Source organism: Myiozetetes cayanensis, unplaced genomic scaffold (genome assembly GCF_022539395.1).
Source record: "Myiozetetes cayanensis isolate MyiCay16 unplaced genomic scaffold, myiCay2020 scf18, whole genome shotgun sequence".
NCBI classification, from domain to species: domain Eukaryota; kingdom Metazoa; phylum Chordata; class Aves; order Passeriformes; family Tyrannidae; genus Myiozetetes; species Myiozetetes cayanensis.
Genome location: NW_026087389.1, coordinates 12406014 through 12426185, shown reverse-complemented (window position 1 = coordinate 12426185; position 20172 = coordinate 12406014). Strand labels below are relative to the sequence as shown.

Here is a 20172-nt window from a genome sequence, read left to right as displayed (position 1 = left end):
GAGGCTTTAAACCCCCAGTTTTGTGCCTGTGGGCAGAGCCCGGCGCGCAGCGATTGCGGGAGCAGAGAGAGGGAACCTGAGGTCCGCTTTCCAAAGTCCCGGGCACCCTCCCAGCATGGGATTTCACAGCCCAGGGACTGCTCAGCTTGAGGTGTCAAACCAGACACGAAGTGTGCCCTCGCAAACAGGAAACAAACCCAAAATCTTGATGCTAAAGGATTGATAAGTTTGCACTGGGGCGTTACGACGGAGAGCCGCCCCCGCCTCGGACACCTGTTGGCCGTGATGGGAAGGGACTGCGCTGCTGAGGGAACGGAACCCGGCGATTCTGCGGGCGGCCCCCCTCACACTGTGCCGGGCGGGTTAACGGCGGGCAGGGCGGCGCGGGACCCCGGAGCGAGCGGGCAGCGCTGGGCGGTCCCCCTGATCGGGCACCGCTGGGCGGGACCGCCCTCGTGGCCCCGGGAGGCAGCACCGCCCTCACGGCCCGCCCCTCCCTCACGGCCCGCCCCTCCCTCACGGCCCGCCCCTCCCTCACAGCCCGGCCCCGCGGCGCGCGCAGTGACGGTGCGGCCCCGCCCCCTCGCGGCGGTTCCGGCCGCGCCCCACGGAAGCCGCAGCGCCGCCGGGTCCATGTGGCGCCGGCTCCGCTCCGCCCTCCGGAGCCTCCGCGGCTCCCCCGCCGTGCCCCCGCCCGGCGGCGGCGGTGGCGGAGCCGCCGCCATGGAGCGCGCCGTGGTGCGCTGCGTGCCGTCCGAGCCCAAGCTGAGCCTGCGGTTCGTGCTGCCCGACGGCAGCGCCCGGCACATGCAGCGCGACCAGGCGGAGCCGCTGGGGCGGGCGCTGGCGCGGATCGCCACCAACGCCGCCAAGGGCCACGGCAAGGCGGGCAAGAAGAGCAAGAAGGCGCGGGCGGAGGAGGGCGCGGACGGCGGGGAGGCGGCGGCGGCGCCGGCCGTGCGGTTGTTCTCCCGCGACGGCGCGGCCGTGTCCGAGGAGGTGCCGAACGCGGCCGCCTGGCAGGACGGGGCCGTGCTGCACATCGGCGCCGCGCGGTACCGCGTGGAGCGCAACCCGCCCGCGCTCACCGAGCTGCGCCTGCCGCGCTCGCTGCTCGCCGGCTTCCCCGTGTGCCCCAAGGTGAGCGCCGAGTTCGCGGCCCCGCAGCACTGCCTGTTCCGCTGGTACCGCGAGCAGCGCCCCGCGGGCGGCGGGGACGCGCCGGGCGAGGCCTGGGTGGAGGCGGCCGAGGGCGAGCGAGTGTTCACGCCGTCCAACGCGCTGGTGGGGCTGCGGCTGAAGCTGCGCTGCACGCCCGGTGACGGGGAGCAGCGCTACGGGCCCGCCCGGGAGGTGGAGAGCAGCGGCCCCGTGGAGGCCGGGCCCGGCGCCTGCACCTTCGACAACCGGCACCTCTACACCAAGAAGGTCTGCGGGCAGGGCTCCGTCCGCGCCGTGTCCTACAACATCCTGGCCGACACCTACGCCCAGACGGAGTTCTCCCGCACCGTGCTCTACCCTTACTGCGCTCCCTACGCCCTGGAGATCGACTACCGCCAGAACCTGCTCAAGAAGGAGCTGGCAGGATACAGCGCCGACCTCATCTGCCTGCAAGAGGTGGATAAGTCTGTCTTCGTGGACAGCTTGGTCCCGGCCCTAGATGCTTTTGGACTCGAAGGGCTGTTCAAGATTAAGGAGAAGCAGCACGAAGGGCTGGCCACCTTCTATCGCAGGGACAAGTTCAGCCTCCTCAGCCAGCACGACATCGCGTTCAGCGAAGCGCTGCTCTCCGAGCCGCTGCACAAGGAGCTGTGCGATCAGCTGGCCAAGTACCCCCTGGTGCAGGAGAAGGTGCTGCAGAGGTCGTCTGTGCTGCAGGTACCACCTTGGACAAGCCTTCTTCCTTTCTTTCCTCTTTCTCCTCTGTCTCCAGGCAGCTGCAGCCAGGCCAGGTTTGTTAAGACTCAAACCCCAGGAGAAGGGAGGTGAGGGATTAACAATCTGAAACACTGGAACTATGGTATGTTCTCTGGGGTAATGCATAGAGCAAATGAGAACAAAACTTTGCAATGCTACCGTGTGCTTGCTAAAATCAGAGATTTAGCTCCAGTTCTGTTGCAGAAGAATTGGTGAATAGAACTTCTTTAAATCATAACCTCTCAGTTTAAGACTTACCAAAGGCTGCTTTTTCTCTTGAAGGTTTCGGTTCTTCAGTCTACAACTGATCCTTCCAGGAAGCTTTGTGTAGCAAATACCCACCTCTACTGGCACCCCAAAGGTAATTTTGGCATGTTCCAGCATGTAGGATAACTGAGTTTTTAAGGGTTTTGGCCTTCCTTGGGAGAATAGATTTCCCACCATTCCTTTGCAGCTATAACCTTTCCTTCTGGAACTGAGGGTTTCCTGCCTTACCTCTTTAGGTGAATCAAGCCAGGCTTCTAGGTCTGTTTATGTATTTATTTTCCTAATCTGCCTGGGAGTCAACAGAATACAGGTGAAAGCAAGGCAAGCCATGTTACACCCAATTCATCCAAAGAGCAGATCATAAAACAGAGATGGTTTTGCATGTGCTCGTGGCTTTCCACTCCTGATGTACCTGAAGGGGTTCTATTGGGGTACTGCCAGGAGGGCAACCAGATTGTGCTACGGAAGCTTTTAAAAGACATTCTCCTCCTTTAAGTTTTCTTTTGGGAACATTATTAGGATGGTTGCTGTGAAATGGAAAGCTGCTGGATGTTTAAGGTTCAGTCCTTTAACGTCCACATTTAAATTAAAGCTTTGTCTGCCTCTCAAAAGCTTTCATATTCACAAATTTCAAAGGCTTCTTTATTTATGAAAACTATTCTAAAATGTAAGATTGCTGTTTCAGAGCTATAACTGATATATGCTTCAATGAGCAACTTGGAAAATTGCTCCAGTGCTGTTGTGCAGAATTTGAAATAATACTTTATTCTTTTCTTAGGTGGGAACATCCGGCTCATCCAAATTGCTGTAGCCTTGTCCCACATCAAGCACGTCGCATGTGACCTGTACCCCAATATCCCAGTCATATTCTGCGGAGATTTTAACAGCACCCCATCGTCAGGCACTTACAGCTTCATCAGCAGTGGTGCCATTGCAGAAGATCACGAGGACTGGGTCTCCAATGGGGAAGAAGAAAGGTGCAGTATGGCTCTGAGCCACCCCTTCAAACTGCTGAGTGCCTGTGGAGAACCTGCTTATACAAACTATGTTGGGGGGTTTCACGGCTGTCTGGACTACATTTTCATTGACAAAAATGCTCTAGAGGTTGAACAAGTCATTCCATTGCCAACTCACGAAGAAGTAACAACCCACCAGGCTTTGCCAAGTGTTTCACATCCTTCTGATCATATAGCTCTAATATGTGACTTAAAGTGGAAATAGAGCAGCTCTGGCATGGTACTTTTGGGGTTTTTCAAACCAGAAATTTAATGTACTGCTGGGGAACTGAGGTTACACCCTGACTTGTATGCTACTAAAAGGAAAGCCAAAACTATTACTGAAAAGTTCATGTGTTTAATGGTTCTACCTAATATTATCACACTGTTCAGAATATTTGCATGATAATTTCCCCCTTTTTTATATGCTAATGGGAAAAATGTATTTAAGAACAGGGGTTTGAAAATTGGATTATCATATACCTTTTTATTGCTGTTTCTAAAGAATGAAGAATTATTTTGTTAAAACTAGAAATTTAATCTGATTTGTAATACAGTGTACAAACTGAACCCTGCTTAATTCAGAACCAAACACAGAACCCAAACCCAAATGGATTTAGCTGATTCAACCTCACTGTAATTACCGTCATGGCAATTTTTAAAAAATAAGTTCAGAAATTGTCTTGGTCACTTAGCATTACTGTATCCCAACTTGTTAGTAAATTACATGAACAAATGTACCTAATATCTTCTGAAAAGATGTTCTTAATTGTCAGTGAATAGACTTTCTGAAAACAGTCAACCATGTTAAATTCAAGTTTATAATTGATCTGGAAGCATTTTGCTTGCCCACGTAACGTTACTGAGGGTAACAGCACCTGCTGAAATTGGACTACATGTAGAGGTGGCATCAACTTGGAACATCTCTTCCTTCTGTTGTTTTGAGTCATTGGCAATAAAAGAAATACCAGAGTTTTGGACAACCAGCTCTGGATGGGAGGGAGCTTTTTATCAATATCATCTGTTTCCAGAGGAGTTAGTGTGGTGCATTAGCTGTCTGTGCCTAAATCTTGAAAAAGAAACACAAGTGACTTGCAAACCTTTTACCACAATCGTTCTATTTTGCTCCTCTCTTGCATACAAAGACAGCCTGAATTTTTAAGTGTTATTACCTGCATTTTTTTCCTTCTAGAAATAGCCTAGTTTTCCTTATTTTGTAGGAGATAATTTGGATGTGAGGAAATGTATTTATCCATACCTTCATTGAATTTGTTGGAGAGGGTGGAATCATTTAACAAGTTGCTTGCCCTGCGTCATTAGTTCATAAGAAACAAAAGCCATTTGGAAACCATTTCGCTAGACCTTCCTCCTTCACCTAATAAAGCTCCCTGTGTCAATTGTCTCTCTCTGGTTTTTTGTGTCAAAAGTTTGTCTGGGATAAAAACTCTGTACCCTCTACTTGCACAACTGCTCCCCTCCACTGCATTCTGGTGGACTGGAGGTTGTAACTGGGATTCCCCAGCTGTTCATACACTACTTAAAACCAGGCAGTCCCTTTCAAGCAGCACATTGCTGAGACTTCTCGGTGCTGTCTCTTGTCATAGTACTGGCTATGCTGGGAAGGGTGTGCTTTGCACAAGCTTAACATCTGTTCTTCAGCCTTTTCTATGTTATTGCCAATAACATTACTACTGGTTTTTGCTACTGTAGTGTCTGAGCAGCTGACACAGATGCTGATAAACAACTGCTCTAGTAAAGCCACCAGGCAGGTTGAGCTGCAGAGGTCTTAAAAGGCTAAAAAGATGCAGGCCCATAAATCTCCAAACATGTCTCAAACAGCATGACATGAATAGACAAATCTCATGAACTTCAGTGTTTTGTAACCAACTCTGCACACAGGTAAAGACCACCTGACAAATTCTACTACTCTGCAAGTGCAGAAGCCTGTGAACTAAAGAGCTCATGTAAATGTCCTGTGCAAGCAGCTTTTTCCAGTAACATAAGCACTTAACCTTCCCTTCTCCTCTCATCCCAAACTCTTTTAACTGACCCTGCTCTGCCTCCTGTGAATTCTGGCTTCTTGCTCATGCCACACCAAACTAAAAAAGGGAAGTGATCCAGCTAAAAATACAGAGCTCTAATTCTCTTGTATTATCATTTTAGTGGGTCGTTATACCCTGAGCTGATTCACCATAAAGCCCTTTGTGCCCAAAGAACATGATACAGGTTTAGAGGTGGGAAGAGGTGATCAAGGCTCAAATCAAGACTTTCACCTGCTTAAGCAGATCCAGCACAAAACATAACCCAAGACCTTGATGAAAGGGAGCTCATTTATTCCAGACTTCTAGGTAAACCCTCAGATTCCAATTTTTGCTAAGCCAGAGTTCTACTTAAGCCAAACAGTAGCTAAAGGCCTTTTGGATAAAAAAGGGAAGCAAAATGGAATGTGGCAGTGAAGGATGTTGGATCATTGCAAGAGCGGCTGATGGTACTCACCCTGTAAAATCGGATCCCAAATACTTTGGGTAGGTCCTTGATTAGTTTCTGTTCTTCCTTAAAAAGTGCAGTATGACTTCAGTCTTGCATATGAGTTGAAGGTACTGTCTGTACTCTTCTAAACCACAAAGTTGATAATAAAAGGAGTGGTGATTCGTAATTAAACTTTTAAGATACAGAAGTGAGGAGAAAATCTTACCAACAGAATGGAGGCTGTAAACCTGGGCAAAGAATTTTTACTAATTTAGTAAATGAGGTAAAGCTTACACCTGAAGGTGTAACATTTGCAAGCATATGGCATCTTAAAGGGCAGAAAAATTAATTGGAAGGTTTGTTCAAGAAAAAAATGCAGTATAAACACCAGGGAAAACACTGAAAATGACTGTACTACAGCTGAGTCAGAGGCATTTTACAAATTGCCAGCTCTGAAAAAAAAGGGGAAAAATAACAAACCACTGAGTAATGCAGGCTTGTAGGCTGGCAAGTGAAATATCTCAGTCACTTAGAATAGTAAGACTGTATTTGTGAAGTTTGGAAATTAAATCATATTACTTACATAGCTTAACTGAGCACCCCTTATAACTTGAAAGAACATTATTTTCCTCCTTTTTCGGTACCTATCCCTTTCAACTGGGTTACTTTGTCTTTTCCAAAGCCAAAACATTAAAAATCCGTAGCTCGTCCCTGGAACCAGAAGATGGAGCTGCTCAGAGAACAGACCTGCCTGGTTCTCCACCTCCCTGCCGACAGAGGTAAGTCCCTCCTGCTGCCTGTGCTGGCACTGGGGCTGCTGCCTCTGTGTCCCGGCAGACCCCGGGGAGGGTGCACAGGGGAGCGGAACCTGCGGGAAGAGAGTGGTGAGGGACAAACACGGCACTGGTACGGGCCCTTAAAACTGGATGGCCCTTGCACATGGCAGATACTCCTCGAGTGTTCAGGAGGAAGTCCAGCCTCGTGAGCTGGTCCTGCACTCTCCAGTCCCGGTATTCCCTGTTTATTGGTAAAATCCAGCAGCAGAGCCTCACTGCCAATAGCAGCAACATGGCAGGAACCAGTCAGACTTTCCTGGAATAACACTGCAGCACTAGGGTCTAGGTTAGGAAAGTCACAATTCAAAGAACTCTGAGCTTTTGGGGTGAAAGCAACCCTTGGGTACACCTTGGGCCCAGAGCCCCCATGCTCCCAAGCTGTGTTTACGTCTGTGTAAGGTAACATATGGTGCTTCCTACTCCACATACGGTGACTTTAACTCCCATCTTAGCTCCCCCTACACATCTGGACCTTGCCCAGCAATCAATTATTCCTCTCTAAATCCCATCCAGAACCCAGATTTTCTCAATTTTATTCCATAAACCTAAACCCACCTGTATTTGTTCCTCATTCAGCAACTGGAATACTCCACGTCCTTCACATCAAAAAACTGGGTAGGATTTTGCTCACATCTTTGTAAATTTGTACGTGGGCTTTTTGTTTCTGGTTTTGTTGTTGTTGTTTTTTGTTACTCTACTTTCCCAGACCAGCATTAAGGAAAAAGGAAAATCTTTTTGCCTCCTACTTGACTTTCCCATCTCTGATGCATCCAACCTGCATTAGGGACAAGCTGTCTCTTTTGAACTGAGTGTTCAATTCCTTTTAGGGTTTAACTCAAGGAGCTGCATTGCTAGAAATATGCACATTAACAGATACTGATCCAATGCATGGGTATATCAGCTTTGATTAATAAATAATCACCAATTCATTAAAGATGCAAGCAGAACCCTTCTCACCTTACACTGTCTCCTGAATTTCTGTTACCCATTGAAGAGAGTTAACGACCATATTCAAAAACTCTGGAATTTTCCCTGGTTGTGTTCACAGTAAAAACACTTGCTAGGAACTCAAACCTCACTTCCAGAAAGAAGCTTCCCTAGAAGGTGCTCTGAACCTAAACCAGCTTGTGTTTACCAGACCTTGTCACTGGGATTTCTTGTAGCAAGTGTAACAAGACCTGAGTGGAAACGGAGAGGCACTCAGCCTGAAACTACAATGGAATCATGCTCTAAAGGCATCCAGTCAATAGAACAGCACACATCAGTCAGAGAACTGGGCTGTATTTGCCTCCATACAGAAGACAGGCAACAGAAAAATAAGTTTTAAACCACCCATTAGTAGCAGCCTCAAAACACGTATGAAGGCTTTTGAACTACACAGGTATAAGGGGGCAGAAATAGGAAAACAGACAGTAGCAGTTGCATAGAGGTAATTTTCTGAGGAGATTCTCAGCCTTAATATGAAGTAAATCCCTGTAAAAGCACTCAAGTTACCTTCCCAGCCAGCCACCAAGCTGTGGTTCTCCTGCTAGAACCCCCCAAGCCGTGACTCTCCTGCTAAACCCATGCTGGTTTTGACACGTGGATACAACTACAAAACAGACGTGTGTGCTTTTCAGGCAGTTCGTATTTGTTTTATTACAATTTTTTAACTGTTAGTATTTTCATATCTGGACATCTTGAAAGGAATTTTAGATTTACAACTTTCAAAAGACACTTACAGAATTATGTAAGTCCCGATGACAGCTACTCTACTGCACTGTATACAACTTGGTTGCCCCCTTTCCATGTCCCGCTCCAAACACAGCTCCAAACAAGGGACAGTCTGAGACCTGATGTTCATATTCAATCTGCAGGAAAGCTCAGTATATGGAAAAAGAATAAGTGATAATTTGCACTCAACTATTTGAGGAATCAAGAAGAGCATACACAGAACTATACATTTTATCATTTTATTAGGAATAATTCCAAGTGGGTTATGAAGAAACTAATCCATTGAGTTTGATGAATTTTCCAAAATTTCCTTATGAAGATATGTTCACCAACAAACAGTAAAACTTCAGCAGAACTATTATACACTGGGCAAAAATAGTCAGGCTGATACCAAAAAGCAACATGCAACATAAAAAAAAAGATACAATATAAAGGAAGACAATCTGCTGAATATTAAAAACAACCTCAACATGAGCTCTTCGCAACCAGCACAGAACTATTCTACCCATCAAATCCAATTCACACAAAGGCAAGTTGGGCTGACAGAACCCAAGGATTAATAAATGTTCCTCAGTGCAGTAGATTTGTATAGTGTTTTAGAGCATTTCCTTGGCTTGGGACAAGCAATATTAGGAAATCTTTTTGGCAAGGGAGAGAAATAAATACATACGGAATGCTACATTTTTAAATCAGCAGACTGTCTGAGGAATGAAACAGGGCATCAGTAAACTAAGAGTAGCAGGGAGAAAAAAAATTAAAACATTAATTTATTGGGACTCAAAAGAGTATTCAAAACAGATCTTAAAGATGTCACAATAACTATATTCAGGCATTTAGGCTAACAAGGGGAATAAAATCAGAAGATACACTTTTTCCAAGTTAAGGAGATTTTTACCCAAGCATATTGCTACCTTTGCAACATGTAGCTCGGTAAACAATAATTGGCAACAAAATAAGTTGAAACGCTGTAATATCCTGCCCAAATATCAGTTCCAGATACTGTAATAACCAAGATGCAAACTAATTTTGTTGTAACAAGCCTAGACCACTTATATCAAACATGTCCCTGGTGAAAGAGTCATCCAGTCGAGTTAGCGTTTTGAGAGTTCATTTGACAGCCAGTCCAGTCCCTCATACAGACCAGTTCCTTGTGTGGCACAGGTAGCCTGGACATACCACTGTCAATGGAGAACACAAACAACAGTGCAAGTTAAATACTGACAGAATGCAAGCTAAGTTATGAGACACTCAGATACGCACTCTTTAATGTTCTTATAATAGTGCTAGTGCTAAAATAGTGTTCTTTAAACACTGTTCTGTGCCTTAAGTAGAGTCAGTATTGAACAGATGGTATTTTTAAAAGTTTTGAAAATTACATATAGAGTAGATGGGGTTCAGACACTACACAGAAACTCAAGGGTTTGCCTACCAAATGCTACAACACAGTTTAAGGCATCCAAAAACAAACACAGAACATGTATTTGATTAATATGCTGAAAACTAGCTTCAGAAGATACCTAATTTCCTTCCATCTTTGCAGAGGTGAGAATGCAAAGTGCATTTGCTGCCCCAGAATACCAAATACTGAGAAGGCCCACCACCTACTTTGTCAATGTTGGACAGCTGTATTTCAGTGACAGACTGGAGTACTTGTGTGTTTCCAGAAAAAAGTGAGGAATGAAACACCCATGACAGCAGTGCCCACTGCATGACACTGCTGAATCACTTATCTACAACAGAGACTTAAACTGTGCATTATGAAGTTTAATGGCAGGCATGTGCATCTTTCCACAGAAAGAGGTAAAAACTTGAAATTCCTGTTTATGGTACATAATAGGGGAAGCAAAGAGTTCAGCAGTCAGGGAGTTCAGCACTTACAGTTCTGTTACGCAGGGACTGAAGACCTAGTTTATCTGTCATTTCACTGATTGCCATGGCATTTGGCAGATCCTGTTTGTTTGCAAACAGAAGCAGCACTGCATCTCGCAGCTCATCCTCCTGAAGCTAAGAGAGACAGTCATGTTACTAAATTACCTCAGCTCACCACTTCAGTTTCTTCAACAAACACTAAAGAAATCTAAATACTGATTTAAGGGCTATAAACATTTTCATTCTTGCTCCTGAAGTCACCAGTAAGTACTGAGTAAAATTTAACTGGTACCCAATAGAACTTCTATGATTAAGGAAACAATCTTTCAACAGACAGTTGAAATTCATGGGCATCTTTCTTCGGAAATTCTCTAGCACCAATGTGTTTTTCCAAAATTCTTTATCTGCTGCGATTTTCTTAAAGTTTTATGAAGGTAAGGAAGGTTCTGACACATTATTAGTTCTGTACAGAGGTGAAGTTACAACTCAGTGCACTGCGTGACCCAGAATTACCAGGTCAATACAATATGCATCAAATAAACTCCCTAAAATTTTAAAATCCTAAAGCTTTTAGGGAAGCCGACAAACATCCTAAAATATATAAGTTTAACAAAAGTACTTCAGAAGATATTGACATTTACCATTTTCTGCAGCTCTTCTGCCGCTTCCTGGATTCTCTCTCTGTCATTGCTGTCTACCACAAAGATGAGGCCCTGGAGGAAGTTAAGTAGGTTTGAGAAACCAATGTGCAGTACTATTTTAAACCCCCCAAAATACTCATGTTGAATACTGTGATTGTCTCCTCTCTTAGGTAAGAAAATTTGACAGAAGTTTCTGTTTAAGCAAGGAACAAGTGCTTCACCAGCTCATATTTCACTGAAAAATCCCACACCCTTAAAGTAATGCCTGAATTTGTTTAAAAAAGTTTGTACCAAACAGTATTTCTAATGGCATCTCTGTTACTCAAGTGTCCTCCTTATGCACACTATTTACTCTTAACATTTCCACCTGAAAACCTTACTTTTATCATTCTCTTCAAGGAAAGAGAATTATCTTTTAAAAGAAGTATTTAGTAACAGAACAGTTATAAGGAACTGAAATTAAATATCAACTCTATTCACAACAGTATAGTGGTAGGTCCCTTTTGTCAACCCAGACCTCTCTGTTTCTCTGCACCAATCATGCATCATGCTGCACACAAGTTACATGGAAACAATTCTATATTCAACACAAAAAACCCCCAAACAAACCCACTCCAAAAGTTTTCTGATACTAACAAGCAACTTACCTTACCACTTGTGAACCAAAGAAAAGAGTCACGTTTATGTCACCAAAACTGACAGCAGCCACCACATCCATGTGAAGATGACACTTTTTAATCAACTTGTAACAAGATCTTTTACCATACTTTAGACACTCAGCTTACTAAATACACTGATTGAGCACGGTAAAAGCTGTGTATTTTAAGGCTGGTTATTAACAAAGAGCAAGTAGAAGGGTTTTTAAACAATAATATGTTTTATGTGTAACCCAACGCCAGTTCAAACAAATCAAAGCACGGATACAGCAAAGTTGAAGAGTTCCTCACAACAAACCAGTTGCTCTGGCACGTTACAGAACACTGGGAGACCCTAAAGGACGTGATCCCTGCCAGCTACACTCACAACTAGGCTGGAAGCCTCAGGATAACAAACTAGTTTCAACTGAAATAAAACCTGGGAACCCTCAGAACTTGCAGGAGGTAGTGCAGAGCCTTTCTGAAAGAAAGAAAACAACTTTCCATATATATCCTACAGAAGACAACGAGGCTTTACAAAACAGCTCTTTGACTACTGTCATCTGAGAACTCTTACCTGTGTGTTTTGGAAATAATGCCTCCAAAGAGGTCTAATTTTATCTTGACCACCAACATCCCAAACCGTGAAACAAATGTTTTTATATTCTACCGTCTCCACATTAAAACCTAAAAATGAAGGAGTTAAGTAATTAGAAATAGTTAATGCTAGTGTTAAAGCATAATTCTAACCACGTTAAAGATAGACACTTCCTAACTTACACTTCTCCCAAATAAATATACTTAAATATAAAACAGCTTATCAGAACTGAATTGGTAGATCACAAGAAAACTGACTGAAGGGGGGAAAAAACCCCATGAATCACTTAAATCCAAGTCCAAGTGGTTCAGCAAATCTTTCAGCCACAAACTGTGAGGCTCACGGTGTTTAGGGGCAGTGCTGCTACTTGACTGGTTCCTGTACTCTGAGCATGTGCTGCTGGTCCCTGTCAGGCCCAGGATTGTGCTCTTGGTGCATCTTTGGTGTGACAGTTCCGTTATGTTACATTTGTGGCAGTGCCGGACAGCCCATGTTTCTCTTCATTCCAGTTAAGACAGCAAACCCCTACACTCTTCAGAAAACTTCCTTTACAACATAAATTTAGAGTAACAACAAATGAAGACATAAGAATTGGTGATCTTACCAATAGTGGGAATTGTGGTGACAATTTCTCCTAGTTTCAGTTTATACAGAATGGTTGTCTTACCAGCAGCATCCAAACCAACTAGAAGGACAGAAACACTGATTTAGTTCACAGTATTATCTACAACCTGTTAATTCCAAAACATGCCATTTTACAGGCAGTGTATTAGGATTTTTTTCTGAGAATGACTTTTTAAACACTCTTAACTCTTTGTTGATAAACTACTTTATGTTTTTCTCCATCTCCTCTACCCAGCACTGAGAGAGAGCAAGCTCAATAAAACACTTCCATTCACAACCCACAGGTTCACAAGTTTCTAGACACATTCCTAAGTATTTGTGTTACTTCATCAAGCTTCATCATTCTCTTAGAAAGTTTCTTCTGTGTAAATAATGAAGAATTTAAAAGCCTAGCAAACCATCTACAAGCAGCCATCATTTCTAACTGGTCACACATTTGCTATTTCACATACAAGTTGGGGAAGGCCTCACTTTGAATCTCCAGCTAAGGCCAGTTTCACAGGCACCTGGACCGACTGGAGCTGGCACTATCCATGGGAGACACTTCCATGTCCCTCATTCCAGTCTCTCATCCCTTTGCTAAAACATTTCTTTAGCACTGACAAACCCACACACAGCAGGAAACTCTCCTCATCCCTCTGCCTGTACCCCAAGGGCTGTAACTCCTTTTCAGGATATCACTTCTATCCATTGAGACCCACCAGGATGCTTCCATTAGAGTCTCCACTGCTGATCTTCACAAAAGATCTTTTGCACTGAAATTTGCTTTTTCTGTTTCTACAAAACTTAAGCTTGCTGCTCTTCAATGTAAGCTATGTGGTAAATATGTGATCCTAAATAAATTACAATAAAATGAAGCCTCAAAGACATTTTTGGAGACATATCACCAACACTGCAAACATATACACTGTAGTTTCCTAAAACTGTGTTATTGTTATGCTTATTATTATATATTTCAGAACATGTAAGTGCAACTCAAAATACAATTCCTTACATTAGAATGCAATACCAGGCACATAAGCACCTACATAAACAGCACATCCTAAACACAACAGCAACAGTTTGAATAAAATGTCTATTTGTGAAACTTAGAAGAGTCAATAAAGTTTTGCCCAAACAGAAATATCCCCCCAAGGAATTAATTAAATAATACTTTCACAAGAAACCAAATTTTATCCTTGTTTGATATGGATAACAGACATTCTTAATGTTCTGAGTTAATTTCCTACTTAGCAACTGCAATATATTAAGCTTTAAGTGGTTTTTGATGACTTGACTATTAATAATACAACTGTTTCCTTAGCATTGCAAAAACCCAGAATTGAAAATTACCTACTTATTCAGAGTGAAACCAAACTTTTGAAAAGCCTCCTCCTTCTCAAGAAACAAACTGCTGTTACAGCAAATTAATTAAAAAAACCCTATCTATAATTGTCCTATATTGTGATAGTGTGCACAGGACTAAATATGCCAATGCAGTTTCTCTGGCAATGTCACTGCATGTAAAAAAAAAAAAAAAATTAAAAAAGTTGTTCTAATTGTTAATGTCACAAGAACATGAAAGGAAGGTGGTGGGGTGGGAATCTGCCACCAAAACCAAAGCTCCTTGGAGGGTAATAAACTCCCCAAATGCTCAAATTAAAATTTAATGGTTTTAAGTTTGCTATTGTCTAAGTGCTGGTCTCTTTTAGAACCACACACAAGCATGAACAAAAAAAAAAAGACCCGGTGCAGCAGAGGTTTCACAAGAGCCTGCCAGTCATGAAACTTGTAAATGCCAGGATTTCCCCCACACCAGTGAAGTGTCAGATCATCCTAGAAAACACTCTGAGCCAATCCTGGGACCCTCAGGTACTCCATCTCTGCTGAAAACCAGTGTTTTTAATAGCACAAGGCTTGAAGCCCAACGTTGTTTTTACACAGCTCAGCCTCAAGGAAGCCTTTGTACAAAACATGTGACCATTTTTCAGTAAATTAAGACTGTTTAATGAACTACCAATTAAAGTTACACCTACTCAAAACTCTTCTCTCATTGCCCCTTCCCCCCCCAAAAAAAACCTCCAGTTATCAGTAGAACAAACACTGACAAGATTTGTTAAAATTAGCAATGCAAGAAAGATGGCACTGTCTACACAAAGGGTTTGAGTGTATTTGGGGTTTATATGAACCATACAGATAAAGAAAAAGCTAATCTCATTTCAAAGGAATGTACACAGGGTAACAAGAACCGTTTGGAGATATCATTCAGAGCTAAGAAATTAGAAACTAGTCAGGAATTTTAAACTACTTGCTCAATTAAAAAAATATTGTCCCAGTTACCCACTGTGCCCTCGTGCCAGGACCCAGCAGCACTGCAGTGGAGCTGCCAGAAGGCTGCAGTACCTATGTAAGCACAAAGCCCTGAGACTTTGTTCAAATCCACTCTTACTCACAGCCCTGATTAAGCTGTTGGACTTTGCACTGAGCCAGGCTGAGTTGTGGGGTTGTGGATAAGTGTTTTCTTCTTCTGACACCACGCTTGAGACAGCAGCTGAACCGAGGGAAGGAAACTTCTGCAAATTCCCGTGACCCTATCAACAAAAACTGCCTCTTCTGGCCAAACTACAAATGTTATGAAGTCTAAACAAGCAAGTCATAAAAAGCATAGTCTCCATTCATACTTCTTACTTTAATTTGCAATTTACCACCCTTTTCAGAACAAGACATTTCAGGGCATCAAATGACATTACATCTTTTGAGCTGCTAGGAAGTGTAACTACTGCTTTTAGCAGTCCAAGAATAAGCATGTTTACATTTGCACTGGAACACTAAACGTAAATCTATGAGCTACTTCCATGTCATAACTTCACCAAGATTAAAACCTACATCTTAAATCCTCAGATGAAGTAAATTTCCTATTCTACATTTTCACTGACTCTACTGCCTGACCATTGTCAAGACCAAGGTGTAAAAAACTCGATGCAGGGTACAATGTTCAGCAGTTGGACTGCAAAGATTACAAGAAAGTGCAAACGGGAAGCAAAGACTTGTACTTGCAACCAGTTATCTTTAGGCTGAGTCAAACATCCTTTTCCTCTAGCTGGAGAAAAAGTACCTACAATGCTTTCAGGTGCTTGTATTTCAGGCTTTTGTATTTCTAAATCTCAAGCTTCCAGTTTGCTTGTCCTGGGGAACATCCCCCTGATCACAATACATTCCTCATTTACCAACTTCCTACTTTGATCTCTGGTGGCTGAATATGAAGCTGCCTCTGTTATCACAGCACAGAACTTCATATCAACTACAGAAAGCCAACAGCAGGCAAAGCAACAGAGCTTTAACATTCCTCCCTAAATAAAAAAAACCAATTAAATGGTTATGATCTGTACAGTGATACAATTCCCAAACAATCAGACATTTCCCCCCAGATGGATTTAATAATTACCTTTGCACTCGAGGCTCCTGAGGAGATATTATGTCAGTGAACACTTGCAAAACCACACAAAGACACAGAACACTAAATTATGGTACTGAAAAGTGCACAATGAATCAATAACTTTTTTTTTTTTTTTAAGCACAAGAAACCATGAATGAAGAGTTTCACATGCAGGATTAGGACTCTTAATGCCCTGGTTGCCTAATCTGACTTTCAGTCATTCAGCCCTATCCCTGGTCCCTGATGAGAAATACTCAAGTTCTGCAGAACTCAATACCACACACTCAGTTTGAAGAGCTAAACTAATTCTAAGTTATCTTTGATTCTGCAGAAACAGAAGAAAGCTGTGAAAGGGAAGTTAGAATTATAAATTAATCATTGGTTTGTTATCAACTCACTCATAATATTTTTCCTCTAAGGACCTCACCCCATAAAGTTATTTCTTCATTGGTATTTTACATGTGAAAATTTAAATACCTGGCCTTGTACAGCTCATTTTCAACCATACCCTGAAAACTATCACCTTGAGGAAAAGTTTACTTCAGTCCCAGTATTCATTCAGACATCTCCCCTCAAAGTGCTGATCTATGACACAGAATGCTGTCAAGAGCTTTTCATGTTATAGATGTACACAAATTACATCATATCCAGTACAATATTCCACATCTAAACATCCAGTCTATGTCCTATGACACACCCTCACCACAGTATACTGCAAGTTTTACTCTCTTATGCTACCTAAGAAATATGGTGCTGTCCCATGCTCTGATTCTGTATATTAACATAATGCCTTAAAAATCAAAATTCTTAAAACAAAAAAGATTAATTTGAACCAAGTGCTAGAAAGTGCACCTCCCAAACTCATCTCTGACCCAAATCTGACCCCAGTACCTACCAATGAAGAAACTACAGCCCTGCAAGCTGTTTTGATCTGTATGACATCACTTTCTTGTTTTCACTGTTTTGCAGAATTCAACAGAACTACAAATACCAAGGAAACTGCCCCGTCCTACAATTAAGCTCATTTGGAGACCTTACTCCATTCATTAAGAGTCACATGAAGAGTCTGGCTGCTCAGAGACAGCCAAATCACCTCCCTGAAACCAAGAGATGTACTAAGTTGTCTCGAAGACAAAAATTACTCGGGCTATTCTGCAATGGATGAGAGCCTCTAATTTCAATGAGATAACATAAAATAAAAAATACTGTGTATACAGTAAAGAACTCTGTCATCACAAAATGGATGGAGAACGTGAAAAATTGTAATTAAAACCCCTGCATTACTGTGTCTCTGTGCATACCCAGGCAGCACTGAGGATGGGTGTGTGCCAGGAAGTTTCACAGTATGAATCCAGTCCCATTGCTGGCTTTATCCAAAGGAGCACTTTATATAGTTCCTTAGGACAAGCTCCTTCAGTCAATGGCCATGAACCAAATTCCATTCAGTTTGGTAACAGAATTTGATAAAGATTTGGGGGTTAAGAACTGTTTGTACATAAAGCTTACAGGGGTGGGTGGGTGGGTGGAAGAAGGCAGGGAAGAGCCAAAGAGGAGGAGGAAATGCCAATGCAGTATGTGCTGGTTTTGACCTTTTGAACCGTAATCTTAAAGTGAGAATCTCCGAGAGCCACCAGCTCCAATTCCAACACAGTACGTGTCAAGGGAACGAAATACTCCAAAATAAACGGATATTCCAAATAAAAAACTACGAGGAGACAATAAAACTAAGCAAGTATTGCAAGAGCAACCTAGAGGGTTCCGTGAGTTTGTACGCGAGGTACAGGAGAATTAACGTGCACAGATGCTGCTCTGAAACGCCCTTTCCCAAGAGCTGGATACAGACACTACAGCTCCTCACAGCTGCCGAAAATCGGCCATTATGCGGCCGTTCTCACGGCCCTGGCGTCGCACACCCCAGGCTTTGTCACATCCTGCTCGGGAGCCGCAGTGCCGGGGCAGGAGGGCACGGCCGGGGCTCGCTCGGCCCGGCCCGGGGACACCGGCCCTGCCCCGCCGCGGGCCCATCTTTGTTCCGCGCGGCCCAGCGCTGGTGCGGGAGCGGGGCTGGGCCGGGCGGGACACGGCAACACGGCGGGGGAAAGGAAGGGCAAGCACAGCCCCATCCGCACTCCCTCCCGTCCCCGCCGCCCTCCCACCGCCCCCGAGCCCCCGGTACGGGCACAGCGCGGTGTCCGCCCCGCAGCCCGGGACGGGGCGATCCCCGCGCCGTGACCCACGGCCTCCCCTCCCCGAGGCAGCGGGACGCGGCCGTGCGGGCGCGGCGAGGCCGGGCCGGGCTCCGCGGGGCCCCTCACCCATGAGGATGCGCATCTGCTTCTTGCCGAAGAGGCGGGAGAAGAGCGAGGAGATGGTGAGGCCCATGGCGGCTCCGGCGGCGCTGGGCGGCGGCGGGGAGCGCTGAGGGGAGGCGGACGGGGGTGCGGGAGCGCGGCCCGGGCGGTGTGCGCGCACGGATCCCTCCGCGCGCGGGGAGCCCGGCGGCGGCGGCGGCTGCTCTGGCACCGGGGAGCTCGCTCGGTCTCTGCCACGTCACGCTCGGCGCGGCCGCCCCAGCTCCAACGCGGACACGATCACGTCACGCTCGCCACATCCCCCGGCCGCGGCACCGCCCTCCGCCACACGGCCCCGGCGCGCCGCGGACTACAGCTCCCGGCAGGCTCCGCGCCACCCGCCGCCCCGCCGCGCGTTGGCCGCTGCCGCGGGGCACGCCGGGGGATGTAGGCGAGCGCGCCAGCCCCGCGCGGCTTCCGGGGCACGCGGGGCACGCCGGGCCGGGCCCGCCCCGCCCCGCCCGCCCGCGGGGACACGGGGCACCCACGGCCCCGGTAACGACCTCGGCCCTGAGGGCAGAGCGGGGGGAAAGCGACGGGCTCTGCTGCCGGGCTGGGAGACAGCAGAGGGGCTACCGGGGCTAAACTTATCCTCACAGAGCCCCCAAATGCGTCCCAGAGACACAGCAGTAAGAAAAAACCAAGCTGGAACAAACCAACAAAAGGCAGCTCTGTGACAGACAGATTGCTATCCACCACTATACCATTACTATTTATTATTATATTATATATATAAATCGTCTCCGGTGCTATTACTATGATTAAACACAGTGGTCACTGCAGGGCCGTGTCCTCACACGGTGCCCAGGCCTTGACTAAGCCCTCATCTCTTCAAAACGTGCCCTTTTATGAAAGCTCTTTATTTCCTAATGAACTGTAAGAGCTTCTCTCAGCTCCTGTAAAAAGCCCATAGTACGGTGATTTGGGGCAACATTAGATGAGCTGCCTTTAATGCTTAAGTGACTGAGCTTACTCTCCCAAGGAAGGATTGGTTCAATTCCATAAAAATTTTCCAGGGAGTTACAACCTACCTCTAGTAATTAGAAACTATGTTAGGTACATAAAAGAGTCAACATTTTTTGAACAGAAGGCATTTACTTACCCGCCCTTAAAGAAAAACATAAAGAATGGTCCTTAACAAAGACAATCCCGAACCAGATCCTAACAGCAGGTACTGAGTGAGCCAACTTAGGCTGTTCTTTTTGTAGAATCATAGAATGGTTTGGGTTGGAAGGGAACTTAAATATCATCTAGTTCCGACCCACCTGGCACAGGCAGGGCCACCTTCCCCTAGACCAGGTTGCTCAAAGCCCCATCCACCCTGGCCTCGAACACTTCCAGGGATGGGGCATCCACAGCTTTTTTTATGTATCATGTTTAAAGTCCTTATGCAAGGTCTAAATCGGACCAAAAATCTGGTGTAAATTAAGATGGAAAGTTACATTTTTATAAAATTCAAGTTGCAAATAAATCATACCTTAATCTCTTTAGTGCCTAAGGTGTTAAGATGATACTGATCAACTATTAAAACTATCAGGAAATGGGAATCTAAAGAGTCCAGTTCTAGGTTTCCAACATTTATCTACCTTCTATTGAGAACATTCAGTATTTTACACCTTTTTTTTGGCCAGGAAAGTTAAGCTTCCCTGAACTTGGCTGAGAATAGTTACTTTCCAGACCTCCAAGTTGGCCTACTCTTACTGTATCTGGGTTATTAATAGATCCCTTTCACTATTTCAGTTGTTGAGGGACAATCTAACAAACATTTGCTTTAGAAGTGATTGTGATAACCAGCGTTTCAACATGAACAAAAGTGGCTGCTCTGTATAACCATACAGAACT

General features: G+C 44.8%; 2 protein-coding genes across 2 annotated transcripts; one reads left to right on the top strand and one right to left on the bottom strand.

Moving 5' to 3' along the window:
- The first annotated feature begins 633 nt into the window (after positions 1-633).
- On the top strand, positions 634-4581 carry PDE12 (phosphodiesterase 12). The gene is made up of 3 exons (XM_050313202.1): positions 634-1878; positions 2200-2278; positions 2963-4581. Exons 1-3 carry the CDS (start codon positions 634-636, stop codon positions 3403-3405), a joined length of 1767 nt encoding a protein of 588 aa, XP_050169159.1. The 3' UTR covers positions 3406-4581.
- A 3841-nt stretch (positions 4582-8422) lies between these two features.
- ARF4 (ADP ribosylation factor 4) lies at positions 8423-18583 on the bottom strand. Its single transcript, XM_050312863.1, has 6 exons — positions 18295-18583; positions 12545-12625; positions 11920-12029; positions 10708-10779; positions 10076-10201; positions 8423-9375 (listed from the first exon to the last, which is right to left on the bottom strand). The coding sequence occupies exons 1-6, from the start codon at positions 18359-18361 to the stop codon at positions 9289-9291; spliced, it is 543 nt and encodes a 180-aa protein (XP_050168820.1). The 5' UTR covers positions 18362-18583; the 3' UTR covers positions 8423-9288.
- Positions 18584-20172: the final 1589 nt, after the last annotated feature.

What these genes read in the sequence shown, in the direction of transcription:
- ARF4 (XM_050312863.1), bottom strand. Translation starts at nt 18,361, where the DNA reads ATGGGCCTCACCATCTCCTCGCTCTTCTCCCGCCTCTTCGGCAAGAAG. An exon ending in GCAGATGCGCATCCTCATGG is followed by an intron (nt 12,626 to 18,294) that starts GTGAGGGGCCCC and finishes CTGTCCTTCTAG; the next exon opens with TTGGTTTGGATGCTGCTGGT. An exon ending in CAGAAGAGCTGCAGAAAATG is followed by an intron (nt 10,202 to 10,707) that starts GTAAATGTCAAT and finishes TGTCTCTCTTAG; the next exon opens with CTTCAGGAGGATGAGCTGCG.
- PDE12 (XM_050313202.1), top strand. Translation starts at nt 634, where the DNA reads ATGTGGCGCCGGCTCCGCTCCGCCCTCCGGAGCCTCCGCGGCTCCCCC. An exon ending in AGAGGTCGTCTGTGCTGCAG is followed by an intron (nt 1,879 to 2,199) that starts GTACCACCTTGG and finishes TTTCTCTTGAAG; the next exon opens with GTTTCGGTTCTTCAGTCTAC. An exon ending in CCTCTACTGGCACCCCAAAG is followed by an intron (nt 2,279 to 2,962) that starts GTAATTTTGGCA and finishes TTCTTTTCTTAG; the next exon opens with GTGGGAACATCCGGCTCATC.